The sequence below is a fragment of the Engystomops pustulosus genome, chromosome 5 (assembly GCF_040894005.1).
Source record: "Engystomops pustulosus chromosome 5, aEngPut4.maternal, whole genome shotgun sequence".
Classification (NCBI taxonomy): domain Eukaryota; kingdom Metazoa; phylum Chordata; class Amphibia; order Anura; family Leptodactylidae; genus Engystomops; species Engystomops pustulosus.
In genome coordinates, this window is record NC_092415.1 from 32,021,848 (window position 1) to 32,049,647 (window position 27,800).

The following is a 27,800-nucleotide window of genomic DNA, read 5'->3' on the forward strand; positions in this document are numbered from 1 at the left end:
CTCCTTGTGATTCACGTGGGTTCGTCACTAAGGATACCTGTGTATAGGGTCTAACTTGCTTTGTGGGAAAACCCCTTTGAGACTGGTGAACAACACACCAGTCTTCAGAAATAACCCCAATGTGTGTGTGCAATCAGGTTTCAGATCTTTAAGTTAAACAAAACTTATGATTTCAGATGGTTTAAAGGGAAGCTGTAGCCACCCAATTAATTACCTTAAATACAGCTATGGCTTGCAACCACGGTGCCATTCAAGTGTGTCATGGGCCATGGGGTCCTTTTACAAGCAGTCTTTAACATATCTTGTGTTATATGATAATCAGTAGATTCATTACAGATGAGACAGGTTGCAATGTCCCTTTTGTTGTTGACCGACTGGCCTTTACTGTGTGCAGACAGCCAAAAGCTTGTGCATGCTCACTAATTAGTCCTCCTCATCAATACGTTGACATCAATCTTTATTATGTGCATGCACAGTCTGAGCGTCTAACCTGGGAGTAAGATAACATCATCACTTATCTTCACACGCAGACGTACCTGTTAGCAGGGAGTGTGTCGACATAGTGAAAAGTACTGGAAGCCACAGCTTTTTCTACAAAGTGAAGCCTCGGAAAAGCAAGTCCATCCATGAACACTTTGCATGTGCAGGATTTACAATACAGTGACCAGTGTTTTTCCAGGATGAAGAACAGAATGGAGGAGCAAGGTTAGGGGCACAAAGAAGTAAAATTATGCCAATAGCTCTGCTCCTACAACTCATTTACATAAGTAACAAGGTAATCCATTCACTTTCCCTTTAATGTTTAAAGGAAACCTACCACTTGAAGTGGCAGGTATAAGAGGGAACTACCGAGCACCAGCACCATACGAAAAGCATGTGCGCCATTCAAGATGTTGCAGAGAGTTGTGCTTTATCATTTTATCACCATAAGTCAAGAATGTCTATGATAACAATTACTAGATCATTTTATGGAGTCAAGCCTTTGATGTAATCAATGCCCCATGGTTTGTCTAGCACCATTCGTAATTTAGGAGCAGCAGCTTCCACTTTTAGCCTGGCTTTTTATAGAGGCTTTCCCCCTGACCACTATTCCCTTATTCACAGGATAGGAAAGAAGACTCCGACCTCTAGGTGTCTGGTGGCTGGGGCCAAACACTCTCCACCGTTTCTTAAGTACCAGCTCCTCTGGCAGGACAAACCCGTTTAAGTATTAAAGGGGTCTCTTCTATTACACACATCTCTGTATATGTATCCGTGTCTGCACACAGTGCAGAAGTAAGTAGCAGGACTGGTGTACCACTTAATGAACATTCAGAAATTAGCTACATTTAGTAGAGGCACATGGGACACTTTGTGTACAGGAGTGGTCAACCCTATTAAAAATCTGAAAGTTAGGACCTGGCCGTCAGATAAGAAATGTAAGAATTTCCTTACAGGGGACATGTAGAGTTTAGAATACTAAAAAGATATTTAAATATTCCAAGGAAACACTGAAGTGAACAAACTAGAGGAGGCTGGAGGTCAGTATCACCTTTCAGAAGTCTCAAATGTTGTGTATCCATATTAGTTATCACAGCTCTTCTTTTGGGATACTTGGATATTCTCCATCCGTGTGTACGTATACATTACCATACACTCCCCGTTCTTGTGTCCGTTATAGGAGCCAAATACCGACTAGAAAGGACATTGTTTGCTAATCCTCGTAACCCAAGCATGAATCACATTTGTGGAGATGCTTATGGTTTATGTAATACCTATTGTGCAGAATGTGCAGGAAAAGAAAGTAGCTCTATGGTAATCAAAGTGGAGAAAAACAACAAATAAGAAATGGGCAAGCAGAAGGACCTAAGTGACTTCAAGATGCATATCCCAAACATCGGGTCTTGTGATGTGTTTTCATAGTTAGTGCCTATCCAAAAAAAATTGCTCCAATGATTGCTGCTCTTTATGGTTTTCAAAGTCATGGGTGTCCACAACTCTTCAGTTCACTTGGAGAACAAAGATCCACAGAATAGCTACTGTAGCTCTAATGTCTGTAAATTTAATGCCCCCAGCTGACCCCTGTTCACCGGCAAAAGTGCCTAAAATGGACACGTATACAATGAAAGACGGTAGTTGGACGTAGGCAAAACCTACCTAAATATTGTTGCAGACATCGTAGACCACTTTGTAAGGGCATTGTAAGTCCTGAAAATTCTCTTTCAGCAGGACAAGTGTCATAGTGCAAAAACAGGCCAGGAAAGCTTTGGCTAACAAAATAGATTGAGGCGTAGATTTTACCGTAAGGTTATCCAGATTTAGTCGAGGATCTGCGGGATGTGCTCAAGAGAAAACAAGTCAGATCCATGGAGGCCCCACTTGGTAAAAAAAACGGAGCCCATGCCTCTATGGGTCAGAGATGTTTTGGCCACACACACTGGGGACCTACACGGGACCTGACTGACTGATGCAAGTTTGTGATCTTGATTTGGCTTTAGCATCACAGCAAATAACCTGCTCCAATCATTCCGTAAGGGGAGTGATCTGGCAAGACCAGGTAGTGATGCATTCAGATGGGGGGAGTCTGGTATTCAAAAACAAACAGACCGGCTTCCAAAATGAGTACATTCTGGTAGATGCTCTTATCCATGTGATGTCTATCGTAACCGCTTAATTCAGATTTTATTTTTGTATTGATCACATCCTTATGTACCATCCGATTATAGACCACTTTTCACCCTCCTACTTTCGGGTATACCAGAGTCTGTTTACCTTACATCCAGATTAAAGATGATTTTCTCCGTCTGCCGGAGAAAATTGCGTTCCAATTATTTTTCCAACAAACTACCGTTGCTGGTTAAAATAAAAACAACAACAAAAAAAAAACACAACCTTACTCTTGCTTTAAGATTATAATTCAGCAGCCATCCATACTGATGCCACTTGATGTAGCAACTGAACGGTATGCAGCGTTTTTCGAGGCATTATAATGGAGAGAACCAGGTTTCCATTGACAAGTTCACACAAGGTAAATTTACCCAATTAACTAGCCACTAAACATCTAAATGTGGACCAATCGCATAATCGTTGACCATCCAGGAAATGACCTGAATAAAGTTGATGATTACCTAGCGCACAGTGGCCAAACCAAATCAGAAAGTTGTATCTCCTTCATAAGCTAATGCAAAAGTGTGCTGCAACGTACACCTTCCGCTAGTTTTTAAGATTATTTCTCGGTTGCCGAAAACCAAGTTTTCACCAAGGAACGAGGTTTTACTTCCGAAAGCATGGTTGGATTTCTTTAATTGTACCAAGTATTGTCTTTTTTTTTCCAAAACGCAATTATGATGAATCAGGTCTGGATCTGAATAACTGGACTCTACTGTACATGGATTGTTCACTACAGTAACTGCCCTCAAAGAAGTGGAATGATATCCTGTATAGAATAATTACACAATGACCACCATTTTCCATCTTAAAAGTTGCCAAAATGATTATATTTTCACTTCATTACAATGCAAATAAGATGCCACCTAAGGATCTTGATCACAATACTGGTTTCACAACAGGAATGGTAATGCCAACACCATATTAGTCAAAGAAAATACAATTTGAAAGAATTCCCCAGAAAATTAAAACACTGTCTTTTCTTCAGAAGCTGCTGTCGAACTTATAACTTATTTTCCATCTGAAAAACAGTGCCCAAGATTTGTACATATTCACCGAGCTTTGGATGAAATAACTTCTGACAACATCAAGGCTCGCAGAAATTCTGAAATTCCTTGATTTCACAGGATACACCAAGTTTCCATATTAATTCCCAACAGTATCACAGCATAGAGCAACAGAGGACGTGATAGTGCTCTCATTTAGGCTTGAGCTAAAAACCTAATTTTTTGACTCTCCAAAAGCTTAAAGGAAAAAAATGCATTAATCTATTAAAGTAACTTACCTAAAACACAAGTGAAGGCCCCAAAATATAGGTAACCATCACAACAAAAAGTCAAAGAACCCTTCTTCCTGCAGCTACGCACACGTCAATATCACAGAACACCAATGTACCATCATCTGTAGGCCGCAGCAATTTTACACTCAATATCCAATGTCCTAAACCTTTATGAAAGCTAGCTAATGGTTACTGGTAAACTGGCTCTAAGCAATACCAAAGGAAAAAAAAAAAACAGATCTCCGTCTCAGCTTTAAAAGCAAAGAATTTCAACCGAAGAAATGTATACACCTATATATAGAATGGTGCATTCAGAAAATGCTAAATAAATTCCCAGACATACTTGCGCGATTATAGGTTAACACTTTAATCCACATAACAATGAATAAGCAGAACTGAAGACAACATGTGGAATGTGGTCAAAAAACTAAAATCTAACTTTCGTTTTTCCTTTTGACCAAAAATGAAAAAGGTCAAAGACTTTCAGAGCAAAAAAAAAAAAAAAATTTAAACCGTTGTTGAAAAAAAAAAGAGTCTGTCATTCAATCAATCAGGCCATACAGTGGTAAAAAGTTGTGTAAAACCAAGTCTGTCTACTCCCTTCAGATCTTAGTCAAGGTCAGAATAATTTTTCGTGTTCCCATGGGTCTTTCATTGAGCTCATTCACAGCAGCCATCGCTTCTTCGTAGTTACCGCTGCAGATTGTAGCATGTCCTGTGGCCATTCCTTTTCGATTAAATTTGATATCTACAGAATCAGGAATTACGTTATAGCCATAGAAAAAGTCTAGAATTTCTTCACTGGTAATAGTATATGGTAGGTTCTTCATGCGTATAATTGCTCCTGCCGCCCTGTTCCCAAAGCTTAGGTTAGGATCCTGGAATGAATGATCATATTCAACGTGATTATTTTCCATCTCGTAGCCGCCAAAATGTTCATCCCTGCCGCCATACTCCATCTGATAAGGGTCATATAGCCTCTCTGGGGAGTCTCTGTACTCCCGATGATCGTATTCAGGCACTGCATAAGGCCTATCATGGGCTTCGGGTAGTGGCACTTTTATGTAGTCGTTTCTATACCTTGGTGAACATACCATAGGTGGCTCAACAGGAGTATCAATGAAAGCACCAAACTCTTTCATCTGTTCATCAGTAATACGCCTCAAAAGGACTTCAGTCCCCAAAAACATTTGCCGATTTAAACCTTCGGCGATCAAAGCTTGATCTTCAGATGGGAATCTTACCAAGGCTTCTCCTAATCCAACACCTTTGTTATCAAACAGCAGGAAAATATCATCTTCGTGCACAGAAAACCCACTGAAGAACTTCTGAACCTCACCTTTATTCACATCGAAGGGAAAATTCCTTACGTATATACATCTCTTTTGATTAGATGGCTCTCTTCTTGAATAATCTTCATATCCATGCTCTTGTTTTGGTGGGGTTTGAGTTTCGTAGGATTCAATTAATTCCAACATTGCCTTCCGGGCAATAGGGAGAATGACCACTGGCCGACCCTTTAAGTTGCTTTTGCTTAAAGCAAGACATTTTTCATATTGCCATTCACTTTTTAACATGATAAAGCCGTCCCTTGTTCTGTTGTTATGCTTATCAAGCAGAAACTTGATTTGGGAGTCTGCCATATCCGGCGCTGCGAAAAAGTGCCTAATATCATTCTTTTCCACTCCATATGATAAGTTCTTCAGATGGACATAAAACTGTTGGTTCATTGGTGATCTGGACCTTGTTCGTTTCCGGGGTTGTTTGGTATAAGTATCCCCAATCTTGCCTCCAGCCTTCACCCAATTTTCTTCAGTGGTTTTCGAAAGAGATATAAACCTAGACCCTATATATTCATTGTGAAAAGCCATAGCAGCCTCAGCATCCTTCACACTTCCAAATCTTACCATACCATTTCCATTCTTAACACCATTTGGTCGCACAGTAAAAAGGATATCAGCAACATCTAGGTCTTTGAAAAACCGCCTGATCTCTTCCTCCGTCACATTGTATGGTAGCCCGTATAAAAATAAATATAGGTCATCATTGGGAGCATTTACTTCCCTTTTCTCGTATGCCTCCCGATGTTTTGCCGTACTGTTATCAAAATTAGTATCATAATTCTTTTTCTCAAATTTGCTTGGATTTGCTCCTTTCTTCATGGTTCCTGGATGATTTGTTTCACCGGACGGAGGTACAGCTGGATGCTTTGGATTCTTGTTTGGTTTTCGGCTTGCTTCTAGAGTAATCTGCATTTCTGTCCTACTGCTGAGAAAAAGCAGAATCTCTGAGCCCTTAATGATCCCTCCGGATCGACTCATTGCACGCCTGGCATCTTCATCCGTGGCAAAAATGATGAATGCTTTACCAAGTTTTCCACCAATAATATGCACTCCTCCATCAGGAATTTGCAAACCAGTAAAGAAATGCCGAATTTCAACCGAACCAGCATCAACAGGAAGCCCCTGTAAGCGGATCACTACAGCCATTGTTAGGGTCTGAAAGAATCAGTCACCTGAAAACAAAAGCGCACAATAGTAATTGTAAATACTTTGTCTAACATGCGATGTACACATTTATAATACGGCAAGTGACCTGCGCAGAATATACAAAATTGGCATAAAGATCTTACAGAACACAAATGTATTAAGAGGGTCAAAAGGAAGGGGGACATAAGAGATTTAAAGCTTCATGCCGTGAGCAGCAACCATTGACATTTCAGCCTTCACATGGATGAGTCTACCCCTCCTTACCTGTATAAATTATGAAGCTCTTTTGGGAATTTAACTGTAAAATAAAAAGATATACATATAAGTACAAGTTTTCTTGGATGTCAATTAAAAAAAAAATGGCCTATCCTATGTATTCATTTAGCGTTTATGTAAGACAGAGCCTTCTTTTAACAAACCTACTTATCGCTACCTGTTAAATCAGCCCCTGTTTGTTTGGTCAGGTAACAGGTTTTATGAACGGACTTGAACTGGTTAAAGGGTATAACAGGTATAACTTGTTAAAGAGGACCTGTCACCCAATTTATCGGCACTAGGAGCTGCTTACTAAAGTAAGCAGCTCCTAGTGCTCGATCAAACCCCCCAGTGTTAGAGTGATAGCGTTACCGGAAACCTCCGGTAACGCTATCCAACAGTGCGGCGGGGTACAGTGTAATTGTCGGACAGCTCGCAAAGCTGTCCGACGTATTCATGAGGGGGCGGGGTTGGGGCGTGGCTAGGGGCGGTGACTGCCGCCTAGCACGCGGCAGTCACTGTCGGCCTATGGAGCGAGCGGGGCGCTCCGGGGAAGAGGCAGCGCCTCGGACCGCCCCCTCATGAATACATTGGACCGCTTTGCGAGCTGTCCGATGTTAACATTGTACTCCGCCGCAGTGTTAGATAGCATTACCAGAGGTTTCCGGTAACGCTATCACTCTAACACTGCAGCGTTTGATCGAGCACTAGGAGCTGCTTATTTAGTAAGCAGTTCCTAGTGACGATAAATTGGGTGACAGGTCCTCTTTAAAACGAGTATAAAGAACATTGTGTAAGCGTTTCTGTAGATCTGTCATTCTACAGAACAAGTCATTTTATTTTTATACAAACAAGCATCAAAGGGCTAGGACATACATCTACTTTATTCTTTTTTAAAGGAAATCTACCTTTAAAATCCATCATGCTAAACTAGGGACAACTTACTCATAGATCCAGACATTGTGCTTGTTATCTATTTGTTATTCATGGCCTTCTTCCTTCTAAAAATCATCTTTTTAAAATTATACTAAAGATTTAGAAAGGCTATGGGGAGGGGGGCATTACCAAAGTGCCTTCTGCTACAGCTTCACAGTCTGTTACACTGTTAAGCGCACATCCATCCCACTCCCACTGTTTGAGGTCACATCAGGCAGAAGGAGAGGATAAGTTCTGAGGGAGCAGAACACCAATAGCCTGTGCAGCTACAGTTCTGAGCACATTAGCATAATTTAAAGAGTTGACGTCAAGCATGCCAGACAAAGACTATGTGGTGGTTGGAACATTGCATATTGGTGGATTAAAGCCCGATTCTGCGTTGTGCTGTAGTCCTTTTACTACTAAACCAACAGATAAAGCCATCACCAGTGCAATGAGAAGCTCATTTGCAAAATTATGAAAATGGAACTTACTCTATAATGGCAGATCACTGGGAAGTAGGAGGTGCCCTGCACAATGCTGGTTTTATGTGAGGTAATCTGGGTGCTTGGACAATGTGGTTAGATTATCAGGGTAAAAGGTTTATATACACTTTCATCTGGTTTCTGACATTCCACTAGTATCTGACACATAGAAAGAGAGATGAGACAGATCAAAGATGAGATCCGTGAGCTACATCTCTGCTCTGCCACACACACATCAGATCAGCTGTGTCTCCCTCCCCGGATAAAGAGCTTATCTGCCTGCAACTTGTAGCTTTCCTCACACGGTGATATTTGCCGACAGGAAGTGTGTGTGAGCTCGTCCTGGAATGCAATTGTTAGGGCTAGAGACAGAGAACAGCTCAGCTCCGTAGAGTCAGACGAGATGTCTGTCGACCCTGAAGGCAGAAGATTTAGGGTCGGATCCAGGGGCAACTGAAATTGTATACATCAGGACTGATAGAGACAGGTTCGAATTATACCAGTGAAATGCTGGATTTTTGTTAATTACAGTGAATTAGAGAATTTGTAATTTTATTATCCTGAGTATAAGAACACCCCTGCGAATACCCCTTTTAAAAAAAAAAGTGGCCAATACAATAGAGTATGGGGCACGTATCAGTGAATGGGGTAATAAGGTCTAAGGGTGATGCCATACGTGGCGTTTTTGGTCCGTTTTTAAACATGTGTTTTCAGTCCGTTAAAAAACGCATCCCTTTTTGACCGTTTACCATGCAATTGGCTGCTTAGAACCTGTTGATCTATTAAGAACATCAGGTTCTAAGCAGCCAAACGCATGGTAAACGTGTAAAATCGGATGAGTTTTAAAAACGTACACTTTTTTTTTAAAACGGAATGAAAACGCACGGTTAAAACAGACCAAAAACGCACGCCCAAGGGTGCCAAGGGTAGAGGCAAATTTCCCAATTTTTTTTCAATGCATTATGGGAAACAAACCCCAGAAATTAGAAATACAATACCAAAAGTAATCGCTCTTGGAAACCATGTCCGGAAAGGGGTTAAAACGAGAATGTACAGAACTTTCGGCATTACATTTTTATAAATATGATCTGTGTACTGCGCTCAGAGATACGTAGCCGCCATACTATGAATATAGCGCGTCCCTGTCCTGATCATAGGGCAATAATTCAGTCACCTCATATACTCAGAGAACTACTAGTCCCAGCAACTCCACGCCTGTCATGGACTCTAACTGTCCAATAGGAGACGACATCCCCTCATACACCAGTCACACACAGTGACGCCCGAGTAACTATCACCACAGTCCCCTCACAATAACAGGAAGATGGCGCCAAAAACCCGTGCATCTAATACCTCTGCCTCGGAGAACCGAGTCCAAAGCTCAGTCCGTATTTACCGAATCTCAAACTCCCGTATTCCCTCGTCTCTCAAAACACGATTTCTAGTACGTTCCAAAATGGCGTTTGCGCCCTCAGAACGCCTAGGACCCTCCGCCTTGAGGCGCCGCTGACGTCATCAACGTGCACCGAATAACCGTCGCTGGCCCGGAGGCAGACATTTTTTCGGTTACTACACTACGTTACCGTTCATTTTTTTCCATGTAGAACTATACAATCCTTACATTTACAAAGCGTCGCTTCTTACTTCTGTCGCGGTTTCACTAAATTCATTGGCGTCGTGTCTTTTTTTTTTCTTCTAAGCGGAACTCAAGCTACAGCGCATGCGCAGTTGTGCACTCGTCTGCCTCCGCCATCTTTCTAGCAGTTATCCGTGGGGTACGGTGGACCTTCGGCGTTCGCTCGGTTTTCGGCCCCGGGTTGTGACATCTATGGTAGGTATTGCTGTGTAGTTGTTGCTAGTTCCATCTTCAGTGGTATTGGCGGTTGTGTGACAGGACGAAGCTGTGGTATCCGGCTCGGGGCCTGGTGACCGCAATGCTGCGCTCAGCCATTGTCTTGTACGATGGAAAATGTGGGGTATAGAGAAATATAACCTAGCTTTGCTCTGTGACTGGAAGAATGTCACATAGGACCCTGTTCAGACGTGTTTTCAGTGCAATATGATTCACCCTGGAGAAATGCATTCATAGCGCACATTGCAGCTATAGACACTATTTTTTTGTCTTTTGCAGCCTTGTACGGGTCAGATAACAGAAATATGTAGGCTAAAGGGGCTTATTATATACAGTTTTTCTTCATAGATTTTTTGCAGACATTTCTGCAGGGGGTTACAATGCTAGTAAAGTGAATATGACTTGGATAAAGCCGTGTAGATGCATTTTTTTCCGCGTGGAAATAGTTTAACATTTAAAGATTGCGTCACTTTTCTGCTTTGGATTTTTTTTGTGCACGTGGTCTATTGGCAAGTGGAAATCTGCAAACTGTGTATCGATTTTATGTAGAAATCATAAAATCAGATCATAGATAAAGCTTAAAAACAGCATAATAATTGCATTACATATGACTCAGATGACGCACAGATAAAAAACGGCAAGTAAATCACACACAACAAAGACCCCAAAGAAATAGAAGGATTAAAATGCACATATTTTGCACTTGATTTGCGTTCAGGTTTTTTTTCTTTACGCTGGTCAATACGTGTGCAGATAGCTCTATGAGGGCTAAAGAAATTGCATGTGAGAATTGGTCCATTGGCTATAAAGAGACCATGGGGCACATTTACTTACCTGGCCGCTGGTGTTCACCGAAAGTGCATTGTCCAACGATAATGCACTGTGCCGCGATTCACTAAGATCGTGCGCCCGATATCCTGCATGTGTCGCTTCCCCGCTCAGAACCGACAGAGTTCACCTTCTTTTTACTGGTGCATGTAAGTGCATTGTATTGCGACACAATTTGAAAGTAAAATCCTGCACTCAGTGCGAATCAGTCGGATCGTCTGAAGCCATGGCCCCTAAGTTGTCACATGGAGCTGCACCAAAAAAAAAAAAGGATTGCGTGCGTCAAAATCCCAGTGCAGACACTTGTTAAATACCTGTCCAAGCCGTGTAATCCCCGAAAAAGGCGCACAGTCTGAAAGTGAGCAGTGCGACCCTTAGTAAATGAGCCCCCATGTGTTGGAGCTTCATTTCACACATTCTTTGTGGTGCAAAAATCAGACACATGATATGAGGGTGCATCTTTTTGAAGCCAACAGCAGGTATGGATCTTAATGAGTGAGGATCATCATTAAAAAGCGTTACTCTTACTCTATTTTCGCTCAACTCCTGGTTTTGGCATAAAAAATTGCATCTGAAAAACTGAAACGTGTGGGCGCACCCTAACAGCGCCTAAGCCAGTCATAGATGACCCTTCAGCACCAGCACTTGGCTATTCGTGAATATGTTCTAGTGAGGAGGGAGAGGAATTGGCAGCTACACTCCTGACAAGGCCTTGACTTCCCTCAGGAGAGAGGTTCAATAAGTTTAAAGGGAACCTACCACCACAAATCTACCTATAAAGGCAGATTGGGTGGTAGGTGGATCAATGGGACGTGAGGATAGCCCTTTTAAGGGCTAATCCTCACGTCCCCACACTTTTGTTACACGAGGCGGCTACTCCACGCCCCGGTAGCCTCTTTTCCCCTCCTACTCACCATCCGTCACTGCTCCGAAACAGGCGCGGGCCTGCTCTTCTGCGCAGACAGCAGGATCGCCGGGCGAGGGCGCGCAGGGCTATCCTCATGTCCCATTGATCCACCTACCACCCGATCTACCTTTATAGGTAGATTTGTGGTGGTAGGTTCCCTTTAAATCCTATGTTATTTTAACTCCCCCCTCCCCCATACCTGATGTCTAGACCTAGAGTTCCCATAAACTATAGATGGTCTAGCAAAATATATATGAGCCATGTTCACACCTTCCTGCTTTTCCTCCAGAATGACTGAAGGTTTGGTGGAACTTTGAAGGGTTTGGCCACTAATATAAAACTTTACCAGGGTAAATAGAAGGCCATAATAGGGTCACCTATTTGTAGTTACCCGGATTAACTTTCTCTGCAGGCCACGGATCATGTGACGCCCAAGGGCCTGTGGGCTATTTGATCAGAGGACCTTGCACCCATTGCTGTCTATATACCCCCTATTGGGTGGGACATTTGGATGTTCTATTGTGAATATAGCAATGACTGCACGGCCTCCTTGATCCACTGGAAACCAGCAGGACTCGCAAGAAGTCCCAAGTCCTCCTGCTGGTGTGTAACCTGCCTCAGGACTGCAGGGAAAGTTCTCCAGGCCTAGAGACTTGCCCCTGTAAACTCTTGTAATAGTGGCCAACCCCTCTAACGGACTCCATTATGGGTCACAATAACACTTGAAACGGCGAGTTTACACCTATCGAATAAAGTGTTGTGTGTATTAATACGCATGAGCCTTCCCTCTGCTGAAGGAGCACTGAGCAGTGTGGAGCCCAGGCATTGAATTAAGAAACGCTTCTTTCTCGCCTCCAGTATCGGCCAGAAACTGATGCATTTGGCAGGCTGCTGCAGTCAGAGCAGGGATATCGATCCTCTCCTCGTGAAGACCTGCATGTAACTCAGAGTTTATGTAGCTGTACGCAGAAATCGGCATAAAGTGGAGCATTTTAGAGAGAGTGGAGCATTTTAGAGAGAGTGGAGCATTTTAGAGAGAAGCAAGTGAGGAGGAGGGAATAGAGATGAGCGGACCCGACATCCAGGTTCAGCCACCCGATGTGGGTGTCACAGAACCTGCTTGAGTCGGAGGATATTTATTCAGATAACAGATATATAGCTACCAGTTTTGTACATAGGAGCGTTGACAGGGGTTGTGTGTTTATTATCTCTACCACAAATTACTGTAAATACTCGAGTATAAGCCAAGTTTTTCACAAATGTACAAGAGTCAACAAAAAAACCAGTGTACACAGGTCCTCTTCTATACAGTGATGTAAAATAATCCATCGGGAATGGAATTTGAATTGAAGGTGTTCATATCTGTAGTAGTGGTTGTTTTTTTTTTTTTCAGCTATTTAGTAATGTTTTAGTGATTCACCCTTCTAATTTTTCTTTGCTTGCAGGTATTAACGCAGACGTTATAACTAGCAACTGGCTGTCAGAGATATTGTACAGGTAAGAGATTTGTTGGCTTGTATCTTCTTATCTAGAAAAGGATAAAAACTGCAGCAGCTGAGTAATTGTTTGTATGTGACATGGGAGCTTTATTGTTTTTTTTTTTATCTTGGTAATGTAACCTAGAAGATAAGGTTAAATATAGGCTCAAGTTTTACCCATAATGCTGACAAAAACCTCAGAGTTGGATTTTATGCAACCCTATTAGGGGGAAAATATTTCCCAACCTTTAAGTCTGATTGTTGGTATAAAATCTTTGGAATTACACGGCTTGTTATATCCTTGGTCCTGTGATGTCACACAGGTGCATGGCTCGTTATATCAGACAGCTCTTTGATATAACTAGCCAGGCACCTGTGTGACCTCTGCCACCGGGCATAACCGTCTTCATCTATTGATAGATCAGGACTTTTGGGACGTGGCGATCCCTAACATATTTATGGTTTTTCATTGTTTGTTTATTTTTATATAAGTTTTAGGGAAATGGGGGTGATTTGAACAATTAGGGTTTTTTTTTTTTTTTGTCTTAGACCACTTAGGTTACTTTAACCTAGGGGGTTTGGGAATTCCTAGTATATTCAGCACTATTCACACTGCCGTATAGGGGACGTATATACAGCCGATTTACGTCCCCCATAGGCGGCAATGGGCACACGGCGCCCAACGGGAAAGTTACAGTACAGAACCTTACCGCTCCACACCCCATTGAAAGATGGGACATGTCCGCCATATATTCCTAAGGAGAGGGGCGGGGTTGAGTGACACACTCGCGCTCCTCCTCTCCCCGGCACTGCCGTGTGCCCGCCATGCTACAGTATGGCAGGCAACGGCAGTGTGAATGTAGCCTGTCAGGAAAAATTATGTTGCTAGGAATGACAGTCACAACCAAGAGGGAGTGCCCCCCTTGCTGCATGCCAATCATCTGTTATTTCGGTTTGCTGCAAGGGGTTCGATGGGTTTTCCCATTATCATAGGAGATGCGTAATGCTGAGTGTCTGACTGGTGGAACCTCTACTTATCACAAGAACAGGTGAATGATGCTATAGCCTTCCTGTTTAACTGTGAGGAAGTGAGTGGCGTGGTGGTCTCGCATATGCAAATTTTATTAATTGCATATTTTTTTATTAATAGAATTTGCGGGAAAATTGGCTACAAATGTGATAAGCTGTTTAATCGTTTTTCCAATTTAAAGTATTTTTAATAAAATGAATAAACTTTTACTAAAATATGTTATAAATTTGTACAGCCTCACCATTTCCCAGGTGCAGCTACAGATGCAGAGGGTGCGTGTGCTTCGGAAAAGTGAATGTCTTTCCTGCTTTCAGCTGACAGGTCACTTCAAACGCCCTTATTTCCTGAACCCTGGCACCTAGAAACAAAATTCTGGTGCCTTATGTAACTTTCTGTGAATATCCATACACAACCAGATATCATGTTTAATATGACACCTTGATTGTGTTTCTGGGTGCCAGGGTTCAGGAGATGTGGCCATTATAAGTTGGCCACTGCCATTACATTTGCAAATATACATACCTATGGCAATCGTGAAGGGGTTTAGGGAGGATAGAGAGGGCTCATGGGCTGAGCCCTCTCTATACAATCGGGTTGGTTGCTGCATATTGGTACTCATTGTGTATGATGACCCTGTGAACTTATATTGGCCTGGACCGGCAACATCATTGAAGAGCGATAATACATTCCCATGACAGCTTGGAGTCCCTAGGAGGCCCAAAAAATAGTTTTCTTACTAAATGGTCAAATCGCCTCACTTTCCCTAGAACTGATATAAAAAAAAAAAAATAGTAAATGTGTTGGGTATCAGTGCATCCCCAAAGTCCCAATCTATCAAAATATTACCCCTTACCGCATAACTGTAAAGTTACTGACAATAAATAGTATTATCGCAGCTGGACAGAGTTTTTGATAACCATTCCAATGATACCTGTATCATACTGCTGGCTTCTTCCCAGTCTGAGATATATCTAGTATATTTAACATTAGATTCAGATTCAGCTCATTCCGATGTGGGTGGCACTTCCTGGTTGTGACATCAGTTCACCCTACTGAAGCCAGAAGAGGAGAACTTTCGTTTGTTTGTAATTGGCCGATCTGAAGCATGTGATGTTTCGCATACTTGTGACATCACTACAGGTCCTTTGCTTCAAACTAAGTATTTTCAAATGATGCACGACAGTTTGCTTGTAATTGGCCGGCCTGAAGCATGTGATGAGTCACATGCGAGTGACATCACTACAAGTCCTACAGACCATCTCAAGAAGCCCCCTGTCATCTAGCTGTACTATACGGTTTCACATGGCAACCAAAAAGTCTGGCAAATGGAGATTAGTCGGGCTGGGGGGGTGGGGTGGATGGGGGGCAAAGTAAAACCTCTGCTAGATGCTTCACACCTGCCGATGGCGAATTATAGTAAATTAGAGAATTGCTTATTTTTTCTTAGTGCAGAGTTGGGCAAAAGTTTTTAAATCTATAGCTTTTTCATATTTTTTTTCCCCATACAGAGCTGTATGAGGTCTTATTTTCTGCATAACAAATTTTACTTCTCAATGACATTATTATTACATGCCAAATGTGGCTGAAAAAAAGCATTTTCTTGTAGCCCCAATTTTTGCAACTTTCGCCATATTTCTGCGAATATTTCTACTATACTCTTTGGTTCAGTAAGATCACGGTAATGCCAAATTTTTATAGGTTTTATTGTGTTTTAATATATTTTCACAAATTAAAACGAATGTGTACGAAAAAAAAATTGTTTCCCCGTTTTCTGACTTTAAAAACTGACTTTTGACTTTTTTTTTGCAAGATGATTTCACTGCTACTATTTTGAGGATTATGCAAGGACCAGGCTCTATTTTTTATTATGTGGTTCACTGGCAATAACCGTTTTTTATTCTTTGATAGATCGGGCATTTTGGAACGCGGCAATGCCGAACATGTTTGATTTTTACTGTTTATTTAGTTTTATATCAGTTCTAGGGAAAGGGGATGGATTTGAATTTTTAATATACATATTTTTTTTTAATTCAAATTCCTTAACCCTAGATCGTCTGATCTTTCCTACCATATACTGCAATACTACTGTATTGCAGTATATGGTGTTTTTACAAAGGACTCAAAAACGCCACATGTGACCGCGCCCTAACAAAGACCCCGGGGCTGTCATAGCAACTGATCACCGCCTCAGGGGATTCCACAAAAAGCTGCATGTTTACCCCAGTTTCACCACATTAAACCTGTCACCCAAGGTTGACAGAAATAATGCACTACTAAAGTAAGCGGATCCTAGTGTTACATTGCTAGCTGTATCGGCAACCTTCGATAAAGCTAGCAGGCACTGTAGCGCCATAGCCTAAGAACGCCAGACTCGGTTCACAGAGGTCCAGCGTATTCATGAGGGGGCGGTCCAAGGCAGTGCTTCCTTCCCGGACCATCCCTGCTTGCCATAGGCCGGTGAATACGCCGGACCACGCGATTCCCAGTACATGGAGTAATAAATACCGTCACGATGAAGTACAATTTGTTACGCAGCATACAATCCCTCGCACAGCTCTGTACATAAGAAAGATTTCAATGTGGAAAATTGCTCTATAGTTTCAGAAATTGCTGCAGATTTACCAGCTGCCTTATGTGTATTGCATGTAGAAGTTTTGTGGATTATGGATGGGGGCATGTGATGGCCTCAGCAATTTTGCAAAGCAGTCAGTCTGCAGTCGTTTGTCGTAGTAATGTAATGGGGCTTTGCCGATGACGCTTATATACCAAAGTATCTCCTGATACAGTTTTTATTCTACCTATTCCAAGAAAATTCCATGCATTATACACTTTTTTTTCTTTTTCTCTGCTGTTTGCAGGTATCTTTGCATTTGACCCAAAAATGTCGCTAATTGTCCGGCTGCAGGGTCTCCCTCCTACAGCGGATTCTTTTGATATCCGCCAATTCTTCCTCGGATTGAATATTCCCAGAGGAGGTGTGTACATCACTGGCGGACCATACGGTGAGGCTTTTATTGTATTTGGAACATTTGAAGATTCCCGCTATGCTTTGAGCCTATCTGGCCGTGTTCTTAAGGACACATTTGTCCGTCTAACGTACAGCAGTGAAGAGGAAATGAGACGTGCATTGGAGGTATACCAGCTAAGTCTAAATCCAGCTACATCTGCTTCGTATAACCCAGAGGCTAGAAGAGCCCTTGAAAAAAGATATGCCGGAAGTTTTTCATATATCTACATGCATGGGATGCCAATCAAAGTCACCAAAGTGGAAATCCGAGAGTTTTTTAAGGGACTTCTTGTAGAAGATGTCATGTTTTTGAAATTTATAAACGGTCTTCGAAACGGAAATGCCATTGTCAAGTTTGGAAGAGCTTCAGATGCTAATGAAGGGCTGAAACTTAATAATATTGCCATCTGTGGTTCACCAGTGACACTTAAGCTTTCTAATGAAGCAGAATGGATCAAAAACGGTGGAGGACATGGCTTAAGGATGCGGTCTCCATCTCGGTCACCTCCACGTTATATTCGGTCACCTCCACGTTACATTCGGTCTCCTCCACGCTATTCTCGGTATCACAGGCGCCGGAGCAGGTCCAGATCACGGTCGAGATCACGGTCCAGGTCCCCATCATACAGACGAAGACGTAGGTCACCTTATATACGGGAATACTTTGTACATCTTATTAATATGAGTAACAGCGTTGAGAAGAAGGATATCAAGAAGTTCTTTTTTGACCTTGACATGGAAGACTCTCATATTACATTCCTAGTTGACAAAAACGGTAAAAGAACTAGAGAAGCTTTTGCCAAGTTCACTACAGATAAGGATTATAAAAGAGCGCTGGACTTGGACAGGGAGGTCCTAAAGGGGCATACTGTCACCATTTTGCCCATCAGCAAAGGGAAAATGAATGACTTAATTAAACGTATGAAAGACAGAGTTTGTAAAGAGGGCTCAGCTGAGAAAGACTCTCCAAGACGCTCCTCAAAAGACCGCTCCTCCAAAGATCGCTCTTCGAAAGACCATTCCTCAAAGGATCACTCTTCGAGAGACCGTTCCTCAAAAGACCCCTCCTCAAAAGAACGAAAGTACCTTTATCTGCGTAACTTTGCATTCGATGTCACTAAAGCGGACATCCAGAAATTCTTCCCTGAGCAAACGGTAAAGGAGGAGAACATTATTCTATTACAGGACAATAAAGGAGTTGGACTTGGGGAAGCTTTGGTGAAATTTGCAGATGAAAAAGAGGCGTCTAAAGCTGAAGAAAAAAATAATCAAACCTATCTGGGAATTAAAATCCTCTTGAGCCGCATTACCGAGGTACAAAAGAAGGCGTTACAGGAGGAAAATAAGGTAGAAGACCCCGTTGTTACTGAGGCGGATGACATTCCCGATTTTACTGCCGATATAATACCTGATATGGATTGTAATACAGAGGACCCAACAGTGCAAATCAATGTAGATGCTCCAAAACAGGACCCCAAAGAGGTAGAGATGCAAACTGATTCAGAAAGTGTCCCCAATGATGAAGCAAAACCCACACCAGAATCGGATGTTGTAGAGGCAGAGCCTTTGATTCAGAGTGAACCCAAAGAGGAATGTGTTGACGAGGCTAATAATGTTGGCGTGGACAAGCCCAATGATGTTGGCGCCGATGGGGCCATTAATGTCGTTGCCGACAAGACCGATGATGTTGGTGTGGGAGATGCCAATGAAGTTGCCGGTGGTGTTGATGTGGGAGATGCCAATGAAGTTGCCGGTGGTGTTGGTGTGGGAGATGCCAATGATGTTGGCACCAGTGGAGTTGGCGTGGAAGATGCCAATGATGTTGGCACCAGTGGTGTTGGCGTGGAAGATGCCAATGATGTTGGCATGGAAAATTCCGATGATGTTGGCGTGGAAGATGGCAACGATGTTGGCGCCAGTGTTGTCGGCGTGGACGAGGTCACTGACGTTGGCCGGGATGAGGCCAATGATGGTGTTGATGAGGAAAATGTCATTGAAGAACCGATTGGAGAAGGTCAAGGGACAAAGAAAAGTGAAGTTACTTTACTCTTCATCAGGAACTTGCCAGCTTCTGTCACGGCTGCCGAAATCTTAGACTTTTTCCGTGACTACAAAGTGAGCGCTGTAAATCTCAAAAATATTGAAAAAGGCGTAGCCACTGTGCGCATGCTCAATTATTCAGCAGCCGTGTCTGCCATTAATGCCCTTAACAAGAAAGAAGTGGGCCTTAAGCAGGTGTTCCTCAGTTTATTTTGAGTTCTGGTACAGTTTTTTTTTGGTAAGTCTTTGCCTTCAGTTATTCTCCAATGTTAATTATGTTGCTTATAATTTAGCTTTGTTGTTTGGTAAATCCACTTATTTGTTAAAATATGTTTGCTGTTGGAACGCAAAGATTTTTTTTTTTCCGACTATTTGTTGTTGATTATATTAAAGGGGTTGTATTACATTTTCATGTTATTTTCTATGTAGAGAATAGGGGATAACTAGCTTATTGGTGGGTAATTGACTGCTCGGACCTCCAGTGATCCAGAGAGCGGGGGTCCTGATCTTACTAATTGGTAGAGTGGCAAGTCGAGCAAGTGTCCTGCCACTCCTTTCAATGTCGGAAATTAGCGCTCAACTATTGCCTGTAATTGATTTTTTTTTTTTTTTTTTTTTTTTTTTTAACTGTATTTATCGGAAAATTTTCAGTTTTTGTGAGAAAGTAAGACCCCAACATAGGGTCAACCATACAAACATTGGGTGTGGGACCCATAGGAGACAGTGGGAAAGAGAAGGATGGGCATGGAAAAGTTAGATGGGGGAGACCCAAGCAAGTTACTAGGTTCTATTTAGTCCGGAATCTGCGTTCTTATTCTTGTCACCCATTAGTGATATAAAGACTGGGGTCACGTTCTCATGACCGGTGGCGTCGCAGCAGTCTGACTCGCTGATCAGGTTGTTATCCCCTATCCACAGATTAGATACTCACATAGAGACTTGGTACAACCCCTTTAAGCTACGCATAAAATCAGAGAAATCCATTATCCAGTGTAGTTTTGGTCGGACTTTACCCGCAGTTGGAGTTAAAATGGCTTTTCTGATGACTTTGTAAAAGACAAGACGTCCATAATTGTTCAGATCTAATATCCAGGGACCGGTAACTGATAGTTTGATAGATATTAACAGATTCTTGATGCTTATTTTCTGCATATAATTTAGTGTTGTCAGAGCTTTAAAATGTATTTTCTAGTGACTGAGGCTGATTTACAAAACGGGGCAAAAAAAAATAAAAAGAATCTCGCCAGATCCGCAGTTATGGCAGTTTTTGGACACTGATCTATAGCATTTGCATGCAGACTACCCATAGGTGACCACCGGATCACATCAATAGGAACCACCCAAGTGGTGGGAATAGCTGCCCCGCTTTTTTGTCTGTTGTCAAGAGTTAATTTTGTGTATACTTTACCCGCTTTACAGAAAATACATTCCTAAAAGGCTTGTAAATTGTTGTGTATCTGTCATCGCCATCTGCAAGTATAAATACACGTGACTGAAAGTGTTCTGTGTTATGTATCTTAGGAAACATCTCTTCAGAGGGTGTCCTACTGTAGTATGTTATCTCCTGATTACAGGGGAATTAGATTGGCGGGGTCCTACCTATCACAAGAACGTGGAGCCTATTATCACCTAGTACTCAACTAGTCGGTCATGTGTCCTGCCGCTCCAGTCGGTGTGTATCGTAGTGCCGGATATAAGAGAGCTCCATGCTCAGAAATTTTATGACACTCCCATAGATACTTTATGGAGCGACAAGATGCATGGCCAACGGGGGGGGGCAGCCCATTCTTGTGATTGGTGGAGGTCCCAACATTTCTTATGACCTGTAAGAGTTTAGTAAAATCAGTAGACCTCTTATCACATGTATTTGCAAGGTGAATACAGGCTAAAATTCCAGCAGGGAAGTAAGAAGGGTCCAGACACTTGTCTGCTAGGACAAATCAGGGCCTATAGGGAAGCAGCAGCAGCCTTATGTTATACCTGTGTATATGGGAAGGGGGTCCCCAGCTACTATAGAAAGGAGAGATTGGTGAGTGAAGATTTCCAAGGACCCTCGGGTATAAAGAGTCTGTAGCCTGTTGGTGTATGTTACTCCGGCTGGGTGCTACGGAGGACAAATATCAGGGGGGATGGCAGCCTTGTGGAGCATTATATCTGCAGTATTAGTATCTGTGTAGGGGACATGAAATTATCCACGGATGTCCTCGCATGGCTTCGAAGCTCACGTATGTAACCATGAAACACGGGAAATGCGCTCCGTATGTTGGCCATGTCTGACCCAAACTTGCATTGATGAGTTTCATCCATACAGCAGGACTTATGTCACCGAGGTGTCTTCAGTTTGGGGACCATGGCCAATGTGCAGAACATGGTTTCAGGTCTATGAAATAGTAACTTTGTCTCTGTGATAACAAACTACAGACCAAATACATGTTTCCCATCATCTGCCCCTACATGTATAATATGAATAAGCCGGGGTAAGATGGAAGGATCTGCTGCATCAGAAAACACCGGATTTGGTTGTAGGCTGTTATGGGGGAGACAAAGCTGTAACCCCAAAGTGATAGAATATTTAGAAAATGATATTAAATAATTTTAGGTGAATTTATAAAAATAAAGGTGATTTCCTTTAAATATTTAATTGTCCTTTAAATTCATTGGTTTGAGAAGAAGAAGTAGTAGTAGAAGTAGTAGTATGTACATCCCAGAGAACTTGTAACGCCTGAATCCAAACTCGTATATATGTACATTAGGGTTTGCTACTATAGCTGGGATGTTCATCTAAACTGAAATATAAAAAACAATTAATAATTCGACCCATCATGCAAAAAAAAACAAGATCTAACTCTACTAATGAAAATATATATATAAAAGTAATAACTCCCAAAATGTGACAGCAAAAGTAGTGAAAACCATGAAGAACAACCTGCATATATTTGGTATCTCCATAATTTTACTGACTTTCAGAACTAAATTAACCCCGTCAAAGGTGAAACTGAAGGTAGATGCCCTTTTAATCAATTAATGGCCCACTAAATGGTTCAATTGAAAAAAGCTGTTTTGAATTTGATGAGAACATAACAAAGTTAGGTCATTAGATTGGTAGGGGGTAGGTCATGACATCTTAAATTGAGGTGAAGGGATCCTTTAAGGCCTAAATAGGATCGGTTGTTAAAGGATCCGATCCTAGCCACATTCCGTGATTTCACTGCAATACCCTTTAACTAGAGCAGCAGGTTAGCAATATTTAAAGGGGTGTTCCCACTTTGGCAAATTAATGTTGTTTGTTTAATAAAAAATGTAATTTTCCAATCCACTTTTCTGTATCAATTCCTCCCAGTTTTTTGGATCTCTGCTTGCTGTCCTTCTATAGAAAGCTACTATGTTAACTTCCAATAGACAGAAATCTGACCATGGTCACACAGGTGCGCGGCTCATTATATCAGAGTAATTAGAGCTGTGTGATATAACGAGCCGTGCACCTCTCCACTGGAAGTAGACATAGAAGCTTTCTATAGAATGACAGCAAGCAGAGATCTAGAAAACCGTGAGGAATTGATACAGAAAGTATATTGGAAACTTGTATAACTTTTCTACATTCAAACAATATCCATTACTGGTTGAAATGGGAATGTTAAACTAGAATATTTAATATAGGATTGGTACTGGAACACCCCTTGTAGGGAAGCCATCAAATAGCCTTTCTAGCAAAAAGATAAAAAGGTGTTGAGTACAGGCAGTCCCCGGGTTACGTACAAGATAGGGTCTGTAGGTTTGTTCTTAAGTTGAGTTTGTATGTAAGTCGGAACTGTATATTTTATCATTGTAATCCCAGCCAGAACTTTTTTGGTCTCGGTGACAATTGGATTTTAAAAATGTTGGATTGTCATAAGAATCAGGAGTAACACTAAAGCTTCATTACAGACACCTGTGATAACTGTTACAGCTGATCATTGTAGCCTAGGACTAAAGTACAGTAAATTACCAATATCCAGAGGTCCGTTTGTAACTAGGGGTCGTATGTAAGTCGAGTGTTCTTAAGTAGGGGACCGCCTGTAGTTGTAGGATAAATTACCAGCACAATGTCGCCACTTATCAGGTAGTGAAACACTTGACCCCCACTGACCTTTACAGGAACTATGAACAGAGCTATAAATGCAGGATAATTGCCATAGACCCCAGTGACAGCTTTTATTAAAAGTAGGAGACAAAAAGAAAGACGTTGAGCTTTTATGTTGTGTAGAAAGATATTCCGTGGGCAATTTGCATGATCTCCATATAACTGCATATTCTACTCCAAAATCCTCCTCACATCTGCCATCATTCCTCCTCCGGAGGCTGCAAGTAGAATGAGCCTGTTCCTTCTACCCGCATATTCTGCGCTGAAAAGTTGCATTTTATGATGCTAATAGTCGCACTGATTTGCAGAACAGCTGAACATCCACAGCAGAAAACCGAGTCGGCCTTGGATTTCCGCAGTGGATCTTTTTGGAATTGCTCAAGGGGAAGTGATAAGGAAGCTTTAAGACCCTACAACTAGCCTCCTCAGGGGTATGACATGTCCTTTCTAGAATGTCCTCCTTTATGTGAAATCTCACCTCTTTGCCTAAAACTAATCCCCTCCAAAGTCGTGTAAAAATGGGCAGAGAAGCTACTCGTGAGCTACAAAGCCAGAGATCCAATTCCCATACAGAACCATATCTCTGGTTCTGTTGCACCACACCCTTACAATGACACTGAGACCATGGTTCTAGATACCATAGGGAAATCTGAAGTGACACTTATCCTTTAGCCTCTAAAAGTGACTCCTCTCTGACAAAAGGGGACTCTTCCCAGCTCATTTTTTTTATAGGTGAAGCGCTGAGTTTTAACATGGAGAAGCAATGCTAGAAAGAATATTTTATACCTTTCCTGATGGGGCTGGTAGGTTAGCGGAGTAAAAGCTTGTGACAGGTTCCCTTTAAGAATTGGAGGGCGTCTTGAAAGTGATTTGCTTCACTCCATGGACTATTTGTGTAGCATGTGTAAAGTGAGGCACTACTCATTTTCACTGCCCAAACGTTTCATGGATGAGATTTGGACCTCACACCAGGACATGTTGCTGATCCCGGATTGCAAGACTTGAGACCAGATGGAGCTACGGTGAACGTGGGATCATACGATGGATGCCGCTGTCCTACTGCTTTATATTTATCTCACTTACTGACATTATTCTCTTCAATAAAATCTGTGCATTCAATTCACTTGACTTGTTACAAAGACTCTCCTTGACTAGGTGTGCGATGTTTCCAATAATGCCAAATGTAGTGATACCTTGGTGGAGCTTCAGGGTCTGGCCGTACGGAAAGCATTCGGACCCCTTTTACATTTTTCACAGTTTGTTTCATTGCAGCCAATTTGTGAGATCAAAAAAATAAATAAATTTATTTGCTCAGTAATGTGCACTCTGCCCCATCTTCACAGAGAAAAAAACAGAAATGTAGAAAAACTGAAATATCACATGGTCATAATTATTCAGTCCCTTTGCTCAGTGTTGAGTAGAAGCAGCTTTGGGGCTGGTACAGCCAGGAGTTGTTTTGGGAATGATGCAGTTTTTCACCCCTGGATTTGGGGATCCTCTGCCTCTTCCTTGTGGATCCTTTCCAGTTCCCTCAGGTTGGATGGTGAACGTTTGTAGAAGACATTTTCCAGTCTCTCCAGAGATGCTTAAAGGGGTATTATCATCTGGGCATTCACATTCAGTTTGATAAATCTGCCATATATAAACATTTCTTCAATTGGATGTTATTAAAAAAAATGTTCCTGTGTGAAGATAATTTCTCATAAATGTAGTGATTTGGTCCCTTAGAAACGAGATGGCTTCCTTGGATACGGCCACCTCTGCCCGAGAGATTGCACAAATAAACAAAAAGTTTTTGCTTATGAAATGTCTGGGAGTTACTGCAGGTCCCACAGCCGTCCTGTGGTAATGATCGCTGAATCCAGGAGGTCCGGCAGGACTCTATAGCGCATGTCTGGCCACTGCTGCCAGAGTGTGACGTGGTCGTATCCGAGGAAACCATCTTGTTTCTCAGGGACCATATGGCTACATTTATGAGAAATTATCTTCACACAGGAACATTTTTTTTTTTTTAATAACATCCAATTGAAGAAATGTTTATATATGGCAGATTAGTGAAACTGAATGTGAGTGCCCAGATGAGAGAATACCCCTTTAATTGTGTTTAGGTCCGGGCTCTGGCTGAGCCGGGCGGGAATAGTCAGATGTTCTGTAGCCTCTGCTTTGTTATTTTAGCTGTGTGCTTAGGGTCATTGTCTTGTTGGAAGGTTCAGCCCAGTCTGAGGCCCAGAGCATCTGGAAGAGGTTCTCATCCAGGATATCTCTGTACTTGGCCGCATTCATCTTTCCTTCCATTACACCCAGTGGTCCGGTCCCTGCCCCCATAGCCTGATGCTACCCCCACCATGTGTCACTGCTGGGATTGTATTTGGCAGGTGATGAGCAGCGCCTGGTTTTCTCCACACATACCGCTTAGAATTAACACCAAAAAGTTCAATCCTTATCTCTTCAGACCAGAGAATCTTATCATAGTCTGGGAGTCCTTCATGTGTTTTGTAAACTGTATGCGGCTTTCATATGTCTTGCACTGAGGAGAGGCTTCCATCAGCAGACTCTGCCATAAAACTTTCTCCCATCTCCCTTCTGCATCTCTGGAGCTTAGCCATGGTGATCTTGGGGTTGTTTACCTCTCTCCAAGGCTCTTCTCCCATGTTTCCTTAGTTGGGCTGGACAGCCAGATCGAGGAAGAGTTCTGGTCATCCCAAACTTATTCCATTTAAGGATTATGGAGGCCACTGTGCTCTTAAGAACCTTGAGTGCTGCATAGGTTCTTTTGTAACCTTGGCCATATCTGTGCCTTGCCACAATTCTGTCTTGGGCAGTTCCTTAGATCTCGTGATGGTCATGTGCTCTGACATAAACTGAGTTCTTATATAGACAGGTGTGTGCCTTTCCTAATCGAGTCCAGTCAGTTTAATTAAACACAGCTGGACTCCAATGAAGGAGTAAAACCATCTCAAGGATGATCAGAAGGAAATGGACAGCATGTTGATGTCACAGCAAAGGGTCTGAATACTTCTAACCATGTGATATTTTGTTTTTTCTTTTTTTAATAAATTGGCAAAAATATCTACATTTTCTGGGGGCGGTTTCTGTCAAGATGGGGAACAGAGTGTACATTTAATGTGCAAAAACTTTTTAGATTTCAGAGTCAAATATTTAATTAAATTTAAAGTGTTTTGAATACTTTCCGTACCCACTGTATGTGGTAAAAATCTAGGGAGACTCGTTTGATGTTTGTGGATTAAATGGAAAGCAACACATGTGTAATCCAGTCTTTATATACCAGGAAGAATATAGGGACACCCCCCCCCCCCCCTTCTGAAAGTAGATGTCATACACCATCCCTATTCCATGTACAGACTCTGCCATGTCCCTGAGCCCTGGCCATCTGATAATTCTACTACAGGCCTCGGGTTACGTACAAGATAGGGTCCGGAGGTTTCTTCACAAGTTGAATTTGTATGTAAGTCGAAACAACTGTATATTTTATAATTGTAGATCCAGACAAAATAATTTTGGCCCCAGTGACAATTGGAGTTTAAACATTTTTTGCTGTAATGGGACCAAGGATTATCAATAAAGCTTCATTACAGACACCTTACAGCTGATCATTGCAATCAGGGCCTTTAGTAAAGCATTCAGAGAGCTTCACCAGATGTCAGAGGGGTCTGTCTGTAACGATGGGTTGTCTGTAAGTCGGGTGTCCTTAAGTAGGGGACCGCCTGTACTTGTAGAATCATGTACATGGTGAAAGTTAAAATCCCTACATTTAATTGATGGGCAGTAAAGTCTGTTTTTTTTGCGAAGGAACTCAAAAATATAAATCTAGCAATACCACCCAAGACGAGAATTCTTCCCATTGTTTAGTGTGTGTGTCATATGTACATACCTGGACCTCAAGGTGAAAGAACTGAGGATGATATACAGCGGAGATTACACCTGCGCGGGATGGACTCTGCCGACAACATTCCTGCTCACTGGATATCAGAATATTAACCATCTGTGAAGTCTGGAGGGACGGAGAAGCTGTCAGGTAAGTGGTCGACCAAGCCTAACCCTGAGGAGGCCTTTCCTGGTCACTGCTGGAGAGATATGGATGCCCCTGCTGTTGTGGACCGAAGGTAAGTGTAAACCACATGGTGACAATATTATTGATGAAAAATGAAGCACTCCGGCAGATTTTTACTTCCTTACTGTGGGCGTGGAGACAAGGGGGCTCTGTCTTTTGCTGGTGATTTGTTTTACAGCAGAGGAGCAGAGCCTGGACGGAGGAGACGCCTGAGACATCGGGAGGAACTGGAGCGGACGTGTTCCAACATAGACGACCGATCTGCGGAGCAGCTCATCGTCCGGGAAGTTGTTCAGGATAAATGGCGACTGACTTCTTGAATCGAAATCTGCAGGGGAAAAAACAAAGCGGAAAGAATACACATAACAATGGTAGTGAAGGTAAGTACTATACGTAA

The 27,800-nt window shown here is 42.1% G+C and overlaps 3 protein-coding genes and 1 long non-coding RNA gene across 7 annotated transcripts in view; 2 read left to right on the forward strand and 2 right to left on the reverse strand.

Annotated features, from left to right (window-relative positions):
* RBM12B (RNA binding motif protein 12B) lies at positions 1-9,981 on the reverse strand. Of its 3 annotated transcripts, none has more exons than XM_072151548.1 (3): positions 9,691-9,981; positions 6,679-6,712; positions 1-6,440 (listed from the first exon to the last, which is right to left on the reverse strand). In XM_072151548.1, the coding sequence occupies exon 3, from the start codon at positions 6,412-6,414 to the stop codon at positions 4,528-4,530; it is 1,887 nt and encodes a 628-aa protein (XP_072007649.1). In that variant the 5' UTR covers positions 6,415-6,440; positions 6,679-6,712; positions 9,691-9,981; the 3' UTR covers positions 1-4,527. The 3 variants fall into 3 exon arrangements, with proteins under 3 accessions (XP_072007649.1, XP_072007648.1, XP_072007647.1); XM_072151547.1 differs by lacking the exon at positions 9,691-9,981 and adding an exon at positions 9,466-9,583; XM_072151546.1 differs by lacking the exon at positions 9,691-9,981 and adding an exon at positions 9,423-9,577.
* LOC140132593 (RNA-binding protein 12B-like) lies at positions 9,621-24,454 on the forward strand. Its single transcript, XM_072151545.1, has 3 exons — positions 9,621-9,900; positions 13,102-13,153; positions 17,023-24,454. The coding sequence occupies exon 3, from the start codon at positions 17,046-17,048 to the stop codon at positions 19,425-19,427; it is 2,382 nt and encodes a 793-aa protein (XP_072007646.1). The 5' UTR covers positions 9,621-9,900; positions 13,102-13,153; positions 17,023-17,045; the 3' UTR covers positions 19,428-24,454.
* The window catches only part of TMEM67 (transmembrane protein 67), a 48,534-nt gene continuing 37,767 nt past the window's right edge, over positions 17,034-27,800 (forward strand). Inside the window, exon 1 of one of the 2 annotated variants that reach the window (XM_072151543.1) lies at positions 17,034-17,166. The gene's annotated coding sequence lies outside the window, so the exon portion shown is untranslated. Of the gene's footprint in view, positions 17,167-27,641; positions 27,784-27,800 lie in introns of those variants that run through there. The other variant, XM_072151544.1, reaches the window with a different exon arrangement.
* LOC140132596 (uncharacterized) lies at positions 21,863-27,653 on the reverse strand. Its single transcript, XR_011855679.1, has 3 exons — positions 27,529-27,653; positions 27,224-27,439; positions 21,863-21,997 (listed from the first exon to the last, which is right to left on the reverse strand). It is a non-coding gene; the product is annotated as an uncharacterized lncRNA (long non-coding RNA).

Excerpts from the sequence above, each read along its gene's own strand:
- RBM12B (XM_072151548.1), bottom strand. The coding sequence starts at position 6,414 with ATGGCTGTAGTGATCCGCTTACAGGGGCTTCCTGTTGATGCTGGTTCG.
- LOC140132593 (XM_072151545.1), top strand. The coding sequence starts at position 17,046 with ATGTCGCTAATTGTCCGGCTGCAGGGTCTCCCTCCTACAGCGGATTCT.